The 17,517-nt window shown below is 56.7% G+C and overlaps 1 protein-coding gene across 3 annotated transcripts in view; it reads right to left on the bottom strand.

Annotated features, from left to right (window-relative positions):
- PRKAG2 (protein kinase AMP-activated non-catalytic subunit gamma 2) overlaps positions 1-17,517 on the bottom strand; it is a 226,692-nt gene that overhangs the window by 142,392 nt on the left and 66,783 nt on the right. For all 3 annotated transcript variants that reach the window (XM_059711425.1, XM_059711423.1, XM_059711424.1), the window contains exons 2-3: positions 17,277-17,348; positions 14,378-14,657 (exon numbers count right to left, since the gene is read on the bottom strand). In XM_059711425.1, coding sequence (XP_059567408.1) covers positions 14,378-14,657; positions 17,277-17,348 — 352 coding nt within the window. The remainder of the gene's footprint in view (positions 1-14,377; positions 14,658-17,276; positions 17,349-17,517) is intronic.

Below are 17,517 nucleotides of genomic sequence, written 5' to 3'. Positions count from 1 at the left end.
TCCGTCCTCATCCCGAAGCCGCGCCGGGTGTGGTGTTATATGCAGGGGAGCCGGGAGCCGCAGGGACGGGAGCAGCCGCAGAGCGGAGCCGGCTGGTGGAGCCCCGAGTTCCCAGTGGAGTTCCCGGTGCCGTCCGTCTGTCCCAGCTACAGCCTTTCCCAAAGCGCCCTCCTCACCCCTTCTGTGCCCAGCCGGGGGCAGGGCGGCCAGCCAGTCCTGCTCAGCTTACGAAATAAAAAGGAACAGAGGTTCAGAGAAGCAAAGTGATTTGGCCCAGATCCCCTGGGAGGGGAGCCAGCGGACGGGGTGGGGTTACCTCCTGGGTCCCCGGCCCCCCATCCAGGGGCCCAGACTGCCACTTCTCTGTCGGGAGTTGACAAAGTCAGTGGACGCGCGTCCGCTGAAACCTCGGAGGATCGTGTGACAGAACCTGAAAAGCACCCAGGTCTCCGGGAGACCGCGGGCCCAGCACAACCCCGTTTCCTAAGAGGCAGCGGGCCCGGGCCACTCGTTAGCACGATTTGCTGGTGCTCCTGCCGGTTGCAAAACCCTGTGTCAGATTTCATGGCAAGTTCTAAAGGTCATGGTGGCACGTGACTCTGAGTGCGATCCCTGCCGCCTCCGGGGCCTCCGCGGCCCTGCCCCCCAGCCCTGGATGAGCTTGGGGCCCCTGACTCAGGCCCCCATGTCTGCCAGCACCCTCCGCGTCACCCACACACTCACGGTCACACACAGCCCCGTGGCTCCGGGGCCGGAGTTTACAGCCTCTCTGAGTGACAAGAGGGTGGTTTCTTTGGGCAAAGACAAAACTCCTCAGCTTGCAAGCTCATACGAGTGACACCCAAACCCAGAGACAATAGGGGTACCGTCACTTTAAAAATAGAGAAAAGCCTAGAAAAAGTGGAAAACCATGGCAGGAATTATTTTAGCATGTCGAAGTGCAGCACCCCCAAAATGTGGAATCCTGAAGTATCCTTAGCCTCTGAAAGGGGCACCACAGGCCCAGGGAGGGCTCAGGAGTCGGGGGTGGGGGGCTAATTTAATCCCTTCAGGGGCCTGCAGTCCCTGGGGGTCCACGCCAGGCCAAGGGCTCTGAAGACCAGGGTCCGCTGCTGCCTGCAGCTTCCTAGTGCCCCCTCGGGAGTCACAGGACAGGGGCGCTCAGAGATGCCAAAGGGTCTGGCGGCCACGCCCCAAATCCCTGTTTCTCTGCGTTGTCTTAGACCAAGAGATACAGGAAGCTTCGAAACCCTGGGCAAGAGTCAAGGCCGCGATAAGTCACCTGCTGGGCAGAAAGCTGGAGTGTGGCCACCTGGGCCCTCACTCCCTGCACCCAGCAGGGTTCTGGCCCCCGGACTTGGGGGTCCTCCGGGAGGACCCCGCGCTCGGCACCGCCTCACCTGCAAACACTGGCGTAGCCCCTGAGGCCGGGGCGGCCTCTGCCTTTGGCCTGTTTCTCCTGACCAGCGGAATGCAGCACCAAACGGGGGAAGAGTCGTGTGTACAATACTGGGTCAAGCGTAGCACTGAGAGCAATCCGGGTTCACTTCGGGCCGGCGATCCTGAGCCAAGTACTTTATTCGTCTATGTTTCTCCCATAAGAGAGATCAGAGTATGGCCTTAGCCCATTTCACGGGCTTTTTAAAGGAAATCACATGAGATAAAATAGCACAATCACCCGTACTCTGCAGAGCATTTTATGCGGGAAGACGTCGCCTGTCCCAAAAGGCACCCCAGGGGAAACCGCAGTGCAGCCTCCGTTACTGACACTCGGGTGGCGGCCCCGGCTGACCGACCGGCGGCACCCGGACCTGCACAGGAGCCACAGGGGCAGTTCCCGCTCCAGAGCCGGCTCTGAGAAGTCCGAGGTCAGCGAACAAACCCTGCTCTTCCGCCAACGTCCTCGAACCCAAACATTTGATTTCTTGAATGAGGAGCCGAGGGCCGCTCCTACTAACAAGTTCCTCTTTGTAGCCACACACACCAAGAACATGAGTTTTCTAGCGGCGATGGGAGGGAGGGTGCTGCTCAACGCGAGAGCGCCGGGGTCACCCACGGAGCACGGAGGAGGGGTCGGGGGTCCTTGAGCCCTGAACTTGGTCTTCGCGCATCCGTGGTGGCTGGATATGCCCATGGGCACCACAGGCCAAGCTCGTTAGGACCCTATAGCATCTATAAAGAGTGACATTATATTTAGTGTCTTTTGAATAAGAAAACCGCAGAGTGCCTAATGCATCTAAATGGGTGCTAAGTGGCTTAAGTTGCAGACATCGGGGAAGGTCACTTATGTGGCTGGTTCGCTTCTGTGGCTGGCTCATTTCCTGAGGCTGACAAAATACAAAGCTCACATTCTATCACTCAGACTGGCCTTCTCACAGATTAATCAATGCTACCATGCTCACTGACATCCCTCACCTCAAAGCCTTTCCTGTGTAAGGCATCATTCTCAGGGGGAGATATTGCGCCGAAGGGGGTGAAGATGGGCTCTTGGAGAGGCAAGGTATTCTATTTATATGTAAAGCACAAATAAGCACACAGTACTAGTATATAAATAAGATGTAGTACATCTGTTTTGATTAAAATTGCAAGGGGGTGCTTAGAAAATTTTTCTAAAAAGTCTGTATGAAAATAAAGGTTGATTGATTTTTTTATCATCCCAAGAATAAACCTCACCCCCCCCCAAAAAAATAAAGGTTGATTAATTTTTAAAAAGAAGGTAGAAGGGAAATTGAGGAAGATGTGGGAAGTGAGTGTTCATCGTGCATGGTAATTAGACAACAGACAAGGTTTAACATTGATAAGCCATAAATTAGCTGAATTTGTATGTAATTTAAAAGGTCCCTTTTGAGTTTTGGTGGAGTGGGGCAGGGGACTAGAATGTATGACTTCGTTTTGTCTGATTTCATGATGTTGTGAGTGACAGCGAGAGGGGGATGAGGCAGCCCCTTGTCTGTCAGCCTGTCCTGTGTCTCATTCTCGCAGGAGAGTTATTCGTAGGAATCGACGAACTGTGCTCCCCAGTGTCCACTCCCCACATCCATCTGTCATGGCAGCAAGTCTAAGTGTCTCTATGGATCAAGTACAAAGGAGCAACACATGAAGGTATTTTTGTCATTGAAACCTTGTCCATGAAAGGACACTGTTAAGAGAATGAGAAGATAACTCAGAGAGAGATAACACCTGAAAATTACACACCTGGTGAGTGTCTAGTTTCCAGAATATATAGGAAATTCCCACAACACAGTGACAAAGAGAGGACCGCATGAAGAAGTGAATAGACATTTCCCCAAAGAAGATCTACAACGGCCAACAAGCACCCGAAAAGAGGCTCGATGTCATCAGGGAATGGGGACCAAACCCACAGGGAGAGACCCCGTCACAGCCACCGGGGTGACACTGAGAATAGGGAAAGTGCACGTGCGGCAGGGTGGAGACACTGGAACCCTCACACCTGGATGGTGGAACTGTAGCCTGGTGTGGCCGCTGTGGCAAAGTTTGGCCGTTCCTCGGCCAGTTAAACATAGAATTACCAAATGGCCCAGAAAGTCCACTCCTGGATATTTACCCCAAATAACTACAAACCAGCGTTCAAACAAAAACTTGTACATGAAAAAAAAAAAAAAAAACAAACTTGTACACGAAGGTTCATCGCAGCCAAAAGGCGGAACAGCCCAAGGGTCCCTCAACGGGTGAATGGCTAAACACAATATGGCATGCACGGACGATGGGATGTGCTCGTCTATGAAAAGGAAGGACGTTCTGACACACCACAACATGCATGAGCCTTCAGAACAGCAGGCCGCACATGAGTCCACTGATATGACCTGCCCGGAACAGGAAAGTCCTTAGGGACAGAAAGCCGACTCGTGTTGGCGAGGAGCTGGGGGCGGGGGGGGGGGGGGTTGCGGGGGGGGGGGGGGGAGTGGAGAGTGATGGCTTCCTCTTGGAGTGATAAGAGGTTCTGGAACTAGATGGTGGTGATACGAGAATGTTCTTTGCCGTATTGGTTCAAAGACACCACCTTTATATTGTTTACAGCTACGCAGTGCTCCACGGTGTGGACGTACCTCCTTTTATTTATTTTTCTCCAACCACTGGCCTGTCTGTTCACTGGGCCTAGAGGCAATGACACCCCAGTAGCAATGAGCACAACTGGCACCTAGATCTTATTTCTAAATAGGATTTGCCACTGAAAGTCACAAGGGCGCTTTGGAGAAATGGCTGATCCAGGGCCGGGCAGAGGAAGGACAAGACAAGCCTGGGGCCAGCTGGGAGGGGCGCCTGCTGGCCAAGTCGAACAATTGGGGCATCAAAATGTGAAAATGACCAACTAAAACACATTGAGTAAAATCTGAATCCACGAGTCCATATATAACACAGGGAGAAAGGGAAAACGCTTCCTGAGTAGAATGCCACCAATCCATGTAGAATAAGTGACAAAATCAGAAAAAAAAAAAAATCACCTTTTGGCAGACACCATACTAATAATTCAGGCAGGAATAACTGACTGATGCTAAAACTAGCAAGGGGAAGTTTGATGAGAAAGAAGATACTTACACAACACCCAAGTCGGTGGCCATGAACTATCTGTTACTCACCAAGAGAAAAGTAACACCTTCCTTAGTGCGGAGAGCTCTAATGCGGCAGACACACCCCTTAACCGAGCCACCAGTCCGTTATCACCAGGCACGGCTCAGGGAGCTGTCACGTGCTCCCCCTGTGAGGCCAGGAGAGGGCACAGGCCGTGGCACGCCTGCCCGACCAGCAAACCTGAATGCAATTAGGAGGAACTGTTGGGCTCAGCCGGAGTGAAGGTCAGGCTACACAGCAGCTGGCCTGTGTCGTCTAGAAAATCGTGAAAGAAACCGAGGGCTGCTCAGGATTAAGAGGGACTGAAAAGAAAAAGGACAACCAAATGCAATGTGGGACCCCAGATTTCTGCTTCCAAGAAAAAAAAAAAAAAAAAAAAAGGAGAGCTATTGAGACCATTGGCGGACTGTGAATAGTCCACGGCTTCGCGCAGACTCTTACATTGATGTTAACTTCCTGAGTTTGGTAGTTACACTGTAGGTAGGAGAACGTCCTAGTTTGTATGAAATATGTACTGAAGGATTTAGGAGTGAAGGAACATTATATCTGCAACTTATTCTTGGTGGTTTAGATTTCCTATTAACACACCCACATTTGTATTGAGAGAGAAGCCATAAGCAAACGCGGTAAAAAGTTAACATTGTTAAAGTAAAACGTGATTTTTAACAAAGGGAATTAAGAAATGAAGTCGTCAGGCCACGCTCATCAGCATCTCCTTGGACCCAGTCCTGGGGCTCCTTCGGGGACACGTGCATGACAGCCACCAGAGGGCGCTCCCCCAGGGGACCACACTGGGTGCCCGGCCACATAGCTCTGCAGAGTGTTGGCTGGACTTTTCAGGAAACTCAGATGCCAGGCATACCATTCCTTTCTTTGTGGGCAGGCAAGAGGAGTCACGTTCTTCTGCAGTCTGCTCAGCCCCAGGAGTCAGACTCACCCGCTGCCCGGATCCAGCAGGCTTCCGGCTGCTTCCAGCCGCACAGGGCCCAAGGCCCTGGCTTTGGCTGAGCCAGGGAAGCTCAGGGGGCAAAGCCAAGCCATGGAGCACGGCGAAGCCAGGCACAGGGTAAAACTCAGACAATGCTGGGTTCTGGCAACATGTGGAGACAAACCCAGGGCCACTGGTACAACTTCCATGAGCAGGCAAAGCATTCGTCCCCAGACCTAACTAGTGCCAACCGGTCCGCAGGCCTGGCTCTATCCTGCCTCATTTGTTCACCATTCTTTCATTCATCATTCACCCACTCCCTCCTTCCTCCCATTGGCCACTCCGGCCTCAGGACCCTGGAGTGGAGGACTGAAGGGGGCGCACCTGCTAACCTGAAGAAGAGTTGCAGGTTCCCCGAGTGGCAGACTCTGAGATGGAAACTGACCTGCAGGACGGGTGTTAGGAACGCTCTGGGGATCAGCATTTGAGACAAGGAAAAGGAGGAGGCAGGGTGGGGCTCAGGACGAAGCTGAGGTGCATGCACACTCAATGGGACCCTTACAGAACGTTCGGAGCTGGGGTGACCCCCCACAGCTGCTCTGCTTGGTGCACGGGGCTGACCCTGCAGCCATGACGCCCGGCCCCCTTTCTCCGCTGGCTTGCAGCCTGGAGGTGGGGGCAGGGGGAGAGGCTTTGGGAGGCATCTCCAGCTGTGGCTGCAGCCGCCCTTGTCTCCGGATCCTGCCACACAGACTGACTCCGGGCTCCCACCAGGCCACCCCTGCGGGCCCCTCCCTGGGGCCCCTCCCTTGGCCTCTCCGCCCAGGGAGGCAGAAGCTTCCCCACTGGTCTCTGGCTGGCTTCTCCGTCCTCCTCACCCTCATAGCCTTTGTCTGCTCTACCTGCAGAGTGTCCTGTAGGCAGGACCCTGACTGACATGTCAGGGAAACGGGCTCCTGAAGGGAAGCCAGGGAAGGGTCAGCACGGAGCTTCTGCAGAGTCACCGCCTCACGTGCGGACCCACCGCCCGGGGGCGCTAGAACCTGGAGCGTGACCCTGCTCTGCACTGGACAGACGGGCCGTCGCCCTCCTGTGCTGGCCGATTGCGGGCCAGCGGGGCAGGCGGGCCCAGCACCGGGGCCCTGGCAGGTGGAGCAAAGTCCTGGAGGCTCCAAATTACAGTCTTCAAAGCCCAAGTTCATCCTCCACACGCAGGATAAGACCTTTGGCATTTTATGGGAAAGCAGACTTTTCTTTGAAAAATGAACTGGATGCCTGGGCGAGAAAGGAAGAGCCAATACAGAGATGGGGGGAAGGGCCAGGAGTCTTACATGTGAAAGACATTTCAAAGCTCATTCCAATTTCAAAGGGTCCTCATGACACCCTCCGAGACCCAGCCGCGGTTCTTGGTTTCAAGAGCTGAGGTGCAGCGACCCGCTCCTGGGCACAGCCATCCATGGGGCGGGTGTGTGTGTGTCTGCATCGTAACTTAACTACGAACAGAAAATGGCAGTTACTTGGGCGTCCAAAGCGCACAGACCTCGGTCACGGTTGTGAGCTGGTCTTAGAAGTGGATCCTTCTAATGTCTGCCCTCCCACCTCTGGCCAAACCCCAAGGTTTCCTTCCGTCCCCGGCTCCCTGTGCCCGGAAAGTGCCAGCCCCACTTGCTTCCAGCCGTTCCAACCCCGTCCTGCTGCTCCCGACCGTGTAGGGCGGCCTTTCCCTAAGTGCCACCGCCCCGCCCCCTCCTGCCCCGGAAGCCGACGTGGACGTGGGTCCTGGGTCCGATGGAGCAGCTTTGAAAACAAACAGGCGTCGAATGGATAGCAGAGGGCAGGGCCAGGGCCAGCACTGCTTCACGAGCGAGGGCTTTCGCCCACACCGTGGGTGCAGGATTGCGGCATAAACTACTTCCTGGGGCCCCAAAGAAGTTCCAACCCGCTGCTGTGCTCAGAGGCGCATGGGTCCTTCCCTGGCGGGCGGAGCCTCCTGCGTCCCAGGGCACGTTGCCGCCTTGTCCTTCTGGCCGGTCCTACAGACACCAGGGTCGCGACCTAGAGTGGCCCTCAGTGTCATCAGACAACCTGGCTGTCTGGGCCAGCTGTTTTCACTGCCTCCTTTCTTGTAGGACAAGAGAAGGTCCCAGTGCCCAGCGGGGCCCACTTCTCGGTGCGGACTGCCGCCCAGGGAGGACGCGATGCCCCTCTTGTTCAGTAGGGGGCCACTGGCGCACTGCCACCGTCACAGCCCTGGGAGCTGTTGCCACCTGACCGTGTGGTTCTGGGAAGAAAACTGCTTCCAAAAATATCTGTGGCATCTGGTTTTTCAGAATCCTCACCTGAGGATATGTTTTCATTGATTTTAGAGAGAGGACGGGAGAGAGAAACGTTGATGTGAGAGAGAGAAGGCGCCCATAAGAGGAAGAAGACAGGGGGAGCTCGAGGGTCCCCCAAATCACTTTGCCCCCCTGCACAGAGATGGTGATGAGGGCCAGCCCTTTCTTCACAAGTTCCAATCACTTTCATTTCATCCAGGTGCACACACACCTCCAGAGCACTCAGCTGGCCCTGACCTCAGCCACGCTCACACCTGGGGCTGGGTTGCATGGGGTTCTGGCTGGCACTGGGGAGGGCCTCAGAGAGCTGGGGAGTACGGGGCAGGCCCCTGAAGCCTCAGACACCCCATCTTCCAAAAGACAGAAGTCACACGAGCAGTCACGGGGACACACAGACTGCGTAGACACCTGAAATAACGGGGCTCGGCGAACGGCTCACGGCAAGCCTATCAGGCAAGGCGTTCTGGCGAAGGCAGGGCCTGGAGGTCGCAAAGGAGGCAGGAGACCACCACAGTGGATCCTCAGGTCTCTCTGGCGGCCCTGCTGGACCCCCCCACCCCCACCCCATCTCTGCGCTCTCGCAGCACAGCAGCCACACTATGCCTCCAGGTGCAGTCATTCCCTCGGCAGCGCCCGCCGGCCGGCCTGCTCCCATCCCTGCTCCGACGCCTCCACCCCCGAGGCCTCCTGAAGCAGCACCTGTCCCTTCACCCCGGGATGGTTCCGAGCGCCACCGCATTTCTCACGGCTCCCCGCCCTAGAACGTAACCCACAGGGGCAGGGATCCTCGCTCGCTGCTGTGCCCGGAAGCTGGACCACTGTGTTCAATGTGCGACCACTCCCCCGGGAAAGGCCTGGGCAGGCTGCTCCGTGGGCGGGGACAGCTCTCCTCTGTGACATCGGCTTCCTTCTGTTCGGGAGGTACACTGAAGGCAATCATCCCAAGCTGGAGACCCATCCAGGCAGAGTGAGTCTCCTCTCTGCCCCCGCCCCCCCCCCGCCCCCCGCAGGGCCTGCCTGTGGCCGGCATCAGGCTCAGCAGTGAGGCGATGTCGCTCCCTAGTGGTCACTCAGCCACAAAGCCAGGAAAAGACAGGTTTGCAGACTGACGCCTGTCTGTAGGGGAGTCTGGTCTCTCCCAGCTTCTGGTGGCTGCTGGCACCCGTGGCGTGCAGACACAGCACTCCAATCCCTACCTGTGCTGTCACATGGCATTCTTCCCAGGTTTCTGTCTTTACGTCGCCGCCTTCTCATTAAACACCAGTCGTACCACATCAGGCCCGCACCGGCCTGAGCTGACTTTATCTCCACTAATTCCATCAGCAATGGTTTCACGTCCAGATCCCGCCGCATTTGGAGACCCGGGGGGTTAGGACTTCAACGTGTCTTTTTTGAGCGGACACACGTCAACCAAAAACCGTAATTATAAGGATTACATGAGACTATTTTTCTGATCTACGTAGCAGTGCCTGAAATCAATTCTTATCTTGCCTGATTCCCCAACTAGCCCTGGCCTGACAACCTGGCCGCAATGCCCGCGTGGCCCTTTCATTCCTGACCGGTCACCGGGCTGAGGGCCAGGGCCTCCTCACACTCCATGCGCAGCCCCCAGGGAACGCCAGGCTTCGGGGCACTGTGATGAGAGGCAACTGCAGGCTGTTTCACCTCCTTGTTCTCAGAACATTTTAACATTTAAATGTCAAGGTGTTAAAATGTTCTCACCTCCTTGTTCTCGTGACCCTCATGACATCAGCCTCGCCAGTCACCAGCCGGAAAGGACCCGGAGACCCGCCCTCATTCTCACCAGCGGTGACGGTTGGGGAGGGATTGGAGAGGGAAACGCTGGCTGCAGACCTGCCCCCCCCCCCCCCCCCCCCCGTCACTCTGGCTGCACAGCTGCAGGCAGCGAAGCCCAGCTCCTTCTACTGCAGCAGTTAAGGAGGGATTCTGCAGGAACGCTGAGGTGGGAAAGCAGGAGGGCGGTGTGCGGGCGGGAAGAGAGGCCACACACACGTCACTTCCAGACGCCCATCCCCTCCTTGCGGGGTCAGCAGCGGCCTCTCGGCTCTCTTCCTTCTGGGTGGTTTGCACTCTATTCCCTCCCAGCCCAGGCCTCCTGGCCCGGCCGCTGCTCCTTGGCCTGGGTGCAGGCGCCCCACCTGGGAGACGGGGCGCCCAGGAGGCTGAGGGTCCTGCCGGGAAGGCGCAGAGCGAGGTCCCATCGCTGGGTCCCTGCTGAGACTCAGTCACCATTATTCAGAGGAGGAAGCAAGGGCCATGGTTTTCCTAAGAGCCTGGCACGAACAAGAGCAACGGGGGATGTGTGAGCAAGGCCAGGCCCAGCGGCAGCGCGCCGGGGCGGCCGGCCCGTTAAACGCCCGAAATGCTTCTGAATCAGCCGGTGCACAGCCTGGCCCAGAGGCCTCCGGCCGTCCCTCCTGGGCGTCCATCAACCCCACCATCTGGCAAAATGCTCACCCGAAAGGTAACCTCCGGGACAAGGTACCTCTGTGCTGAGGCCAGAACCCCACTCGGACCCAGGGCAGGTGCTGGGCCGCGCTGGCTGGTAAGTGTTTGAGTAGCATCCAGGGTAAATGGTCGTGGAGGGGTGTGAGGATAAGGGACAGAGATCAGGATGGCATCTGATGCCTCGAGCTGGTTTATGGCTTGCCAATGAATTCGCAAGCCAGGCGTCCACTCCTATGACCTTCAGGACAAGCAGCGTGTCCTCAGCTCCTCACAGCCCTACAGTCATTGGGACTTCAAGGGAAAGAACAGGGTGTTTCTCGGTGGTGTGCGGGAGGCAACTAATCGTGTCTCTCTCTTACATCGACCTCTCTCTCTCTCTCTCTCTCTCTCTCTCTCTCTCTCTCTCTCTCTCATTTAAGCTTTGTTCCTTAAGGATGTTACTTTGATATAACAAATGACTGAGGAATCGCCTCTCTGTTTTTTCTCCCTAAATGGCTAATTGTACTATCACTGGCTTAACATTCCTAAAACCCACTCCTCTAAAGCAGATCCTCCCCATCTGGGTTGAGTGGATTGGGGCCCTAGCTGGTTTTGCTCAGTGGTTAGAGCGTCCGCCCAAGAACTAAAGGGTCTCGGGTTTGAGTCCTGTCAAGGGCACACCCTGGTGGCAGACTCAATCCCTGGCCCCTGTCGGGGTGCGTGCAGGAGTCAACCATATTCTCAGGTGAGGATTAACAAAACAACACAAAAAAAGTTTAAAATAAAGTGGATTGGGGTGTGACACAGCCTCAGTTCAAAGCTTGGTTCTGCCCCTTACTGCTATGGGATCTTTGCTCAATGACTTACCCACTCTGTGCCTCAGTTTCTACTTTGATGAATATGGTAAAAATATTACCTCACCACCCTTTTATGAAGGTTAAAACAACAGTCACTTACAATGCAGTTAGAATGCATGTGATAGGCATTTATAATTATTTATGATTACTAGGTTTACTATATTTAGTATTATAATTATTGTCAATGACGAGGGAGCAGTTTAGTAACATTAAATTAAATCCTTCTTGAACAACTGACTGGTCAGGGATCCTCACCGGGCTCATCAGACACCCAGGAGTGAGGAGTGTAAAATGGAAAGTGGAGAGACACAAAGACAAGGAGTTCTGGGCCTCACGGGACGATCCATGAATTCCCGCTGCCGAGGCCGCAGGGTCAGCCTGCTTCCTTCCCTCCCTGAATCCTGAGCTCTTCTTTGAATTCTGTAAATACCCCCAAATCCTTCCACAAAACTGTCTGTCTTTGTCTTAAAAAAAATAGTGGTGTGAAAATAAGAGACCAAAAATGGATTCAGCAATAAGGCTGCAAGCATATCCCAGAATGCCCCGGGTACAGACTTGGCTGTCAGGTCCCTAGCGAGCAGCACAGGCGGGAGGACTGGGCCGTTTCACCACGCGTCCACTGAAGGCAAAGAGCCCAGGTGCTCAGACCGGCGGGCGCGTCCCCCGGGGCCCTGGTGGCGGGCGGGTCTCCGGGGCCTCCCTCTGGTGGAGGCAGCAGGCTTCGGGCTGCTGCTGACACAGTCCCTCCTTACAGACAAGTGACGTTACCTTCACGCTCAGCACGGCGAGTTAGTCTGGGGCCTTGACCCAGGAGCTGACGGAAACACGAGGAAGAGCAGAAAGACTACACGCCCTCCACTCCCTGTCCCTGTGATGCCCACACAGTTAAGGAGCCACGTGGCCGGGAGCCGATGGTCCCCCCATGAAGCGGGCACGCTCCCCCTGGGCCCGGGCGAGACCTTCCCACTTCACCCCGACCAGGCTGGGCAGGGTTGGTTTCCCATGAAGGGAAAGTCTGGTCTTGGGCTCAGAGGTTCCGGCAGCAGCTCGGGCAGCGTCCTGGGCCAGGAGCACCCTGGCCTAACGACACGGGTGTTCAGAGCAGCCGGTCCTCCAGAGCCGTCCTGAGCCCCGCCTCCAGCTGCCTCCCCGGACGGCGGAGAAGCACCTGAGCAAGCAGCCCACACCTGAGCCGCAGCGTCTTACAGGCAGACCTCTGAACTGGGTATTCCCTGGCCAAGGACGCCGGAGAGCCTCTTAAAAGAGCCCGCACAAGGCAGTGACTGCCGAGACCAGGGCGCGGAAAGTCCGGCCCATCTTCATCCAACATCCCACCTGCGGCCTCTCCAGGCCACCCAGACCCCTTCCTGCCTTCAGAAACGACCCTGTCTTAACACATTGTATGCGGGAAACGTATTTATACATTTTACGTATTTATACGTTCTACCAGTGTGGTAGAGTGCGGGACACGTATTAATACGTTTTTTATAGACTAGCGGTAGTATGCGGGTAACATATAAATACGTAAACTAAAGTTATCGTAATTTTACTGAACGTTGCCACTTGCGCAAAAAATTAGCAAAAATGGCCCGCGCCACCTGTTAGCGCGCGATAAAAACTACCCGCAAACAATGTGTTAACAGGCGGGGCACCGGTAACTGCAGCCTCTGCATCCCAGCCAGGGGTGTGGCGGCGGACCTCGGCTTTTCCTAGGTAACATGTGTGCCGGGTTGAAGTGTTCGCCCCAAACTCACACCTTCCCAGGAGCCTCATTTGTGGCCCTATTTGGAAATAGGGTTGTTGCCGATGAAATGAAGATGAGCTCGTGGGCAGTGGGGCCCTTAACCCGCCCTCCCGCTGTCCTCATGAGAAGAGGAGAGAAGCTCTCGGACATGGACACACAGAGGGACAGCTCCATGTGACGAGAGGCAGCGACGGAGGGATGCGCTGCAGGCCGAGGGACCCCAGGGGCTGCGGGCGACACCAGGAGCTCAGAGACAGTCAGGGGCAGACCGTTTTCTCGACCCTCCAGAGGGAGCACAGCCCCTCCGGCGCCTGGATTTGGAACTTCGGCCTCGAGAACCGTGAGGGAACGCACTTCTGATGCTGAAGCCCCCAGCCTGGGGTCCTTTGTCGCGCGGCCCGGGAAGCCGAGCTCTCCGCACCCACCACAGGCACGATGCGCCCCTGCTGAGAAGCAGGGCCCCCTGCTGCCGGCCGGGTCCCCTCCTCTGAGAGGCGGCACCTGGGGATGCTGGAGAATTTCGGGGTCCCTGCCAAGGAGGCTGGGCAAGCCCCCTCGAGCATCGGAAGGTCCGTGCTAATGGGCCTCCGAGTAGAGTTCCCGACTCCATGTCTGTGACGTCTGTGCGTTCGCACTTCGGTTCACCCCCCCATCGGGGATGACTTCGGGGTACTAGGAACAATACCCACACCACCAAGAAGGAAAAGAAAAGAAAGAAGAGAGACAGCCGCCCTTCCCTTGTAAGTTGAGGAGGCGGAACTGGATGCTATGCCCCAGCTCCCAGGTCACACTGCACCGACGGCAGGTTTCGATACCAATGACGCTGGACGTAAAGCAAGACCACCCCAGACCTGTGGTGCCTGAGGGCAAGTCTGTTTTCCAAATCACTGTCTTCCTGAGTAGGACCTTCCTAGTTGCCAGGAAGAATCGGGGGAGCAAGGAGATGCACTAAGACATGAGAAGAGAAAGTCCACTTCAGAGTTTCCTGGTCTATTTCCCACTCCGATCGCGGTGCTCCATCGAGAATGGTTTGCACTCAGACCACACATATTTACGACCCTGAAGAACTCTCTCTTAAACACACTCAGTCTGTCGGAAAGAGAGACCCTCAAATCTCCCAATATCAGACACAGGCACAGGCCCACTGGCAGCAGCGCAAGGGCTGGGCCGGCCGGCACAGGACAAACCTTGGCCTCGCGCCGCTGCTGTTCCTCGGAAAAGCCTGGAGGCCAAGGCCTCGCTGCGTACCAGGCGGCTACAGTTCAGCCCAGGCGGGCGGGCTCGTGTAGGGAGGAGCCGACGGGGGGAGACCGACATCGCTCTGGAGGGAGCGATGGGACAGGCACAGGGCGGGCGCTCAGCACCAATGGAAGGAAGCGTGGGCCGCGGTGCCGCCCTGAGGGGGCTTCGGGGCCGAGTGGCAGAGCAAGGGCCCGCAGCCGCACCCACCTGGGGAAGAGCCACAGTGCCTTACTTTTTCTGGAGCGGGAGAAGAAGCGGATGCCCCCGGGCGAGGTGGACGAGCTGGACGTGGGGGACGGCTCTTTGGACGAGGAGCGGAAGATCCCGCTGAAGCTCATGCGCCGCGGGGAGCGCGGCGGGGACTCCTGGTAGGAGAACGGGAACACGGTTTTGGGGGAGCTGGGGCTGGTCTTGGGCCTCACGGGAGCAGACACGGGGCTGGACGTCCGGCGCGGGGGGCCTCTGGAGAAGAAGCCTTTGGAGGGGCTGCCGGAGCCGAAGGGGCTGTCCACCTGCGGAGAGACCGGCACAGGGGTGAGCTCGCTCGGCGCTCAGACCTGCCCTGGGCCTGTCACTCACACCTGGGCCTGTCACTCACACCTGCCGCCCTCCCCGGTGTCATCTGGCACCGAGCTGCTCCTCCAAGGCACCCTGCCCGAGAAACAGCCCTGAGCTCTTCTACAAACAGAGGTGCCCCTAGTGGCCTGGGGAAGGCAGCTGGCCCCACCATAGCCCATCCGCAGGCTGGTCAGCACTACCCAGAGGCCCATGACCTCTGCCCAGCTCTCAGGAGGGCTTCCTGGAGGAGGCGGGGGGGGGATGGCAGGCAGAGGACATGGCTTGAAAGGCTGTCTCTTCTCCCTTTGACCTGCTTGTGGGTCTGTCTCCTGTCCTCTATGCTCAAGACCTCACGTGTGACCTCCTCGAGGTCTGACCACACGGGACAGTGTTCTCCTGCCCTCTTCACAGGAGGAAACAAATCTCTGTGGTCTGCACACTGGGCCTGGGCTCCGTCCCGAGAGGCCCCGGGGCTGGGGAGTGATGCATGTTTCAGCTCCAAGCCGCTGTGGTGCTGGAGCGAGGGGGCCGCTGACAGCTCGGAAGGGAACACGGCCGAAAGCCTCGGAGGCTGGCTGCATCGCTGGCTTGTCACAGGGTGCCTGGGGCAAGGACAAGGCCTGGCGGGGACAGCCCCGTGTGCCGGGAGGTAGGTGAACGCACACACCCAGAGGCAGGCAGGCAGCACGGGCCTCTGTCCACTCGGGGTGCCTGTCGGACCCATGACCCCTGTGAGTTCTTCCACCACCAGAGGGCGCCCCCAAACAGGGCTCGAGGTTCCTTAAAGGCTGTGATGCCCTCGTGGGGACTCCACCTTCAGTGGCCCTCCACCGCAGGCCCACCCTCTGCCACTCCCCGGCCGCACGGAGGACCAGCGTGGCCGCAGGGAGATGCAGAGCCGTGCCCGGCGAGGAACCACAGAGCTCAAGCTCACCCCTCACAGGGTCCGCGCTTATCTTTTTCTAACCATTTAACATGAAATGCACTTAGATTCTCTGTCTGTATCCAGTTTCGCCACCAAGCCACCTCCCTATGGGACTCAGGACTCCCGAGTTTTGTCTAATCCTCGAATAATTAACAAGGAGAAGCTCTGCGTGGTGGGTGGTGGGTGCCGGTGGACGTGGCTGGGCAGTGGTAACGAAGCTGACCCGACAGCAGGGTGGCACAGCAAGGCTTCTGGACACAGGACTGGAGTTTGGATCCCAGCTATTTCTAGCAGTGTGACAGGTGCCTTAAGCTTCGTATCCTCACCTTCCCAGTGAGGACACCAGGCCGAGGCACAGGGCTGCGAAGGTGACGGGATATACCCAAGGGGCACAGCTGGCACAGTCCTGGCCCATATGCAGCTCGAGGAGTTTAATGGGAAGCAGAACTGCCAAGGTTCTAGAGCAGGGGTGGGCAAACTTTTTGACTCGAGGACCACAATGGGTTCTTAAACTGGACCGGAGGGCCAGAACAAAAGCATGGATGGAGTGTTTGTGTGAACTAATATAAATTCAAAGTAAACATCATTACATAAAAGGGTATGGTCTTTTTTCTTTTTAGTTTTATTCCTTTCAAACGGGCCGGATCCGGCCCGCGGGCCGTAGTTTGCCCACAGCTGTTCTAGAGTCAGGAGGAGGCCATGTCTGCCCTCCAGGGATGGTTCTGGGACAGGAGTGAGGAGACCAAGGAAAGACCAAGAACTCACAGTGGTCATGGGTCTGACAGGCACCCCAACAAAGGCTGCATTTCTCTTCCCCTCCAGTTCTCTACCTACCATCCACACAGCTTTCACCTGAGGCCCTGTCTCCAGGCTGCACCAGGAGACCACCAGTTGTAGGGAGCAGATACAGGGGGACCTGCAGGTGGAAGTGCAGGTGGGAGCAAGGTGCAGCACAGGTGGGAATACAGGTGCATGTTCAGGTGGGAGCACAGTCATAAGAGCACAGGTGGATGTGCAGGTGAGAGCAGAGGTAAGAGCATAGGTACATGTGCAAGTGGAAGCACAGGTGGATATGCAGATGGGAGCACAGGTGGATGTGCAGATGGGAGCAGAGGTAGCAGCACAGGTGCATGTGCAGGTGGGAGCACAGGTGCATGTACAGGTGGAAGCTGAGGTAAGAGCACAGGTTCATGTGCAAGTGGGAGCACAGGTGGATATGCAGATGGGAACACAGGTGGATGTGCAGATGGGAGCAGAGGTAACAGCACAGGTGCATGTGCAAGTGAAAGCACAGGTGGATATGCAGATGGGAGCACAGGTGCATGTGCAGGTGGAAGCACAGGTGCATGTGCAGGTGGGAGCACAGGTGCATGTGCAGGTGGGAGCACAGGTGCATGTGCAGGTGGGAGCACAGGTGCATGTGCAGGTGGGAGCACAGGTGCATGTGCAGATGGGAGCACAGGTGCATGTGCAGGTGGGAGCACAGCTGCATGTGCAGGTAAGAGCACAGGTGGATGTGCAGGTGGGAGCACAGGTGCATGTGCAAGTGGGAGCACGGTGGATATGCAGGTAGAAGTGTGTGTTGGGCACTTGCTGAGGAAGTCCTGCCTTGCTGGCACCTCAGGTGAGCTGAGAAAGGTGACCTTACCTTATGAGAAGAGTGCTTTTCTGAACTCTCCAGGTCTCCATCCAGGTGTGGCATGGCAAAAGAGCTCAGGTCCTAGGATGGAAACAGAGCACATGGTCAATGACAGTGGCACTCAGGTGCCCATCTGCCTCCTCCAGGGGCTGCACATGGCTCTTTGTGTCACCTCCCCATCCTGATCCTCCTCCCATATCAACCATTAGGAAGGGGGCATGGATGGCAAACGGGTGGAAGAAGTGGGTGA

This window comes from Myotis daubentonii, chromosome 10 (genome assembly GCF_963259705.1).
Source record: "Myotis daubentonii chromosome 10, mMyoDau2.1, whole genome shotgun sequence".
NCBI classification, from domain to species: domain Eukaryota; kingdom Metazoa; phylum Chordata; class Mammalia; order Chiroptera; family Vespertilionidae; genus Myotis; species Myotis daubentonii.
This window is presented reverse-complemented; position numbering and strand designations above follow the sequence as displayed.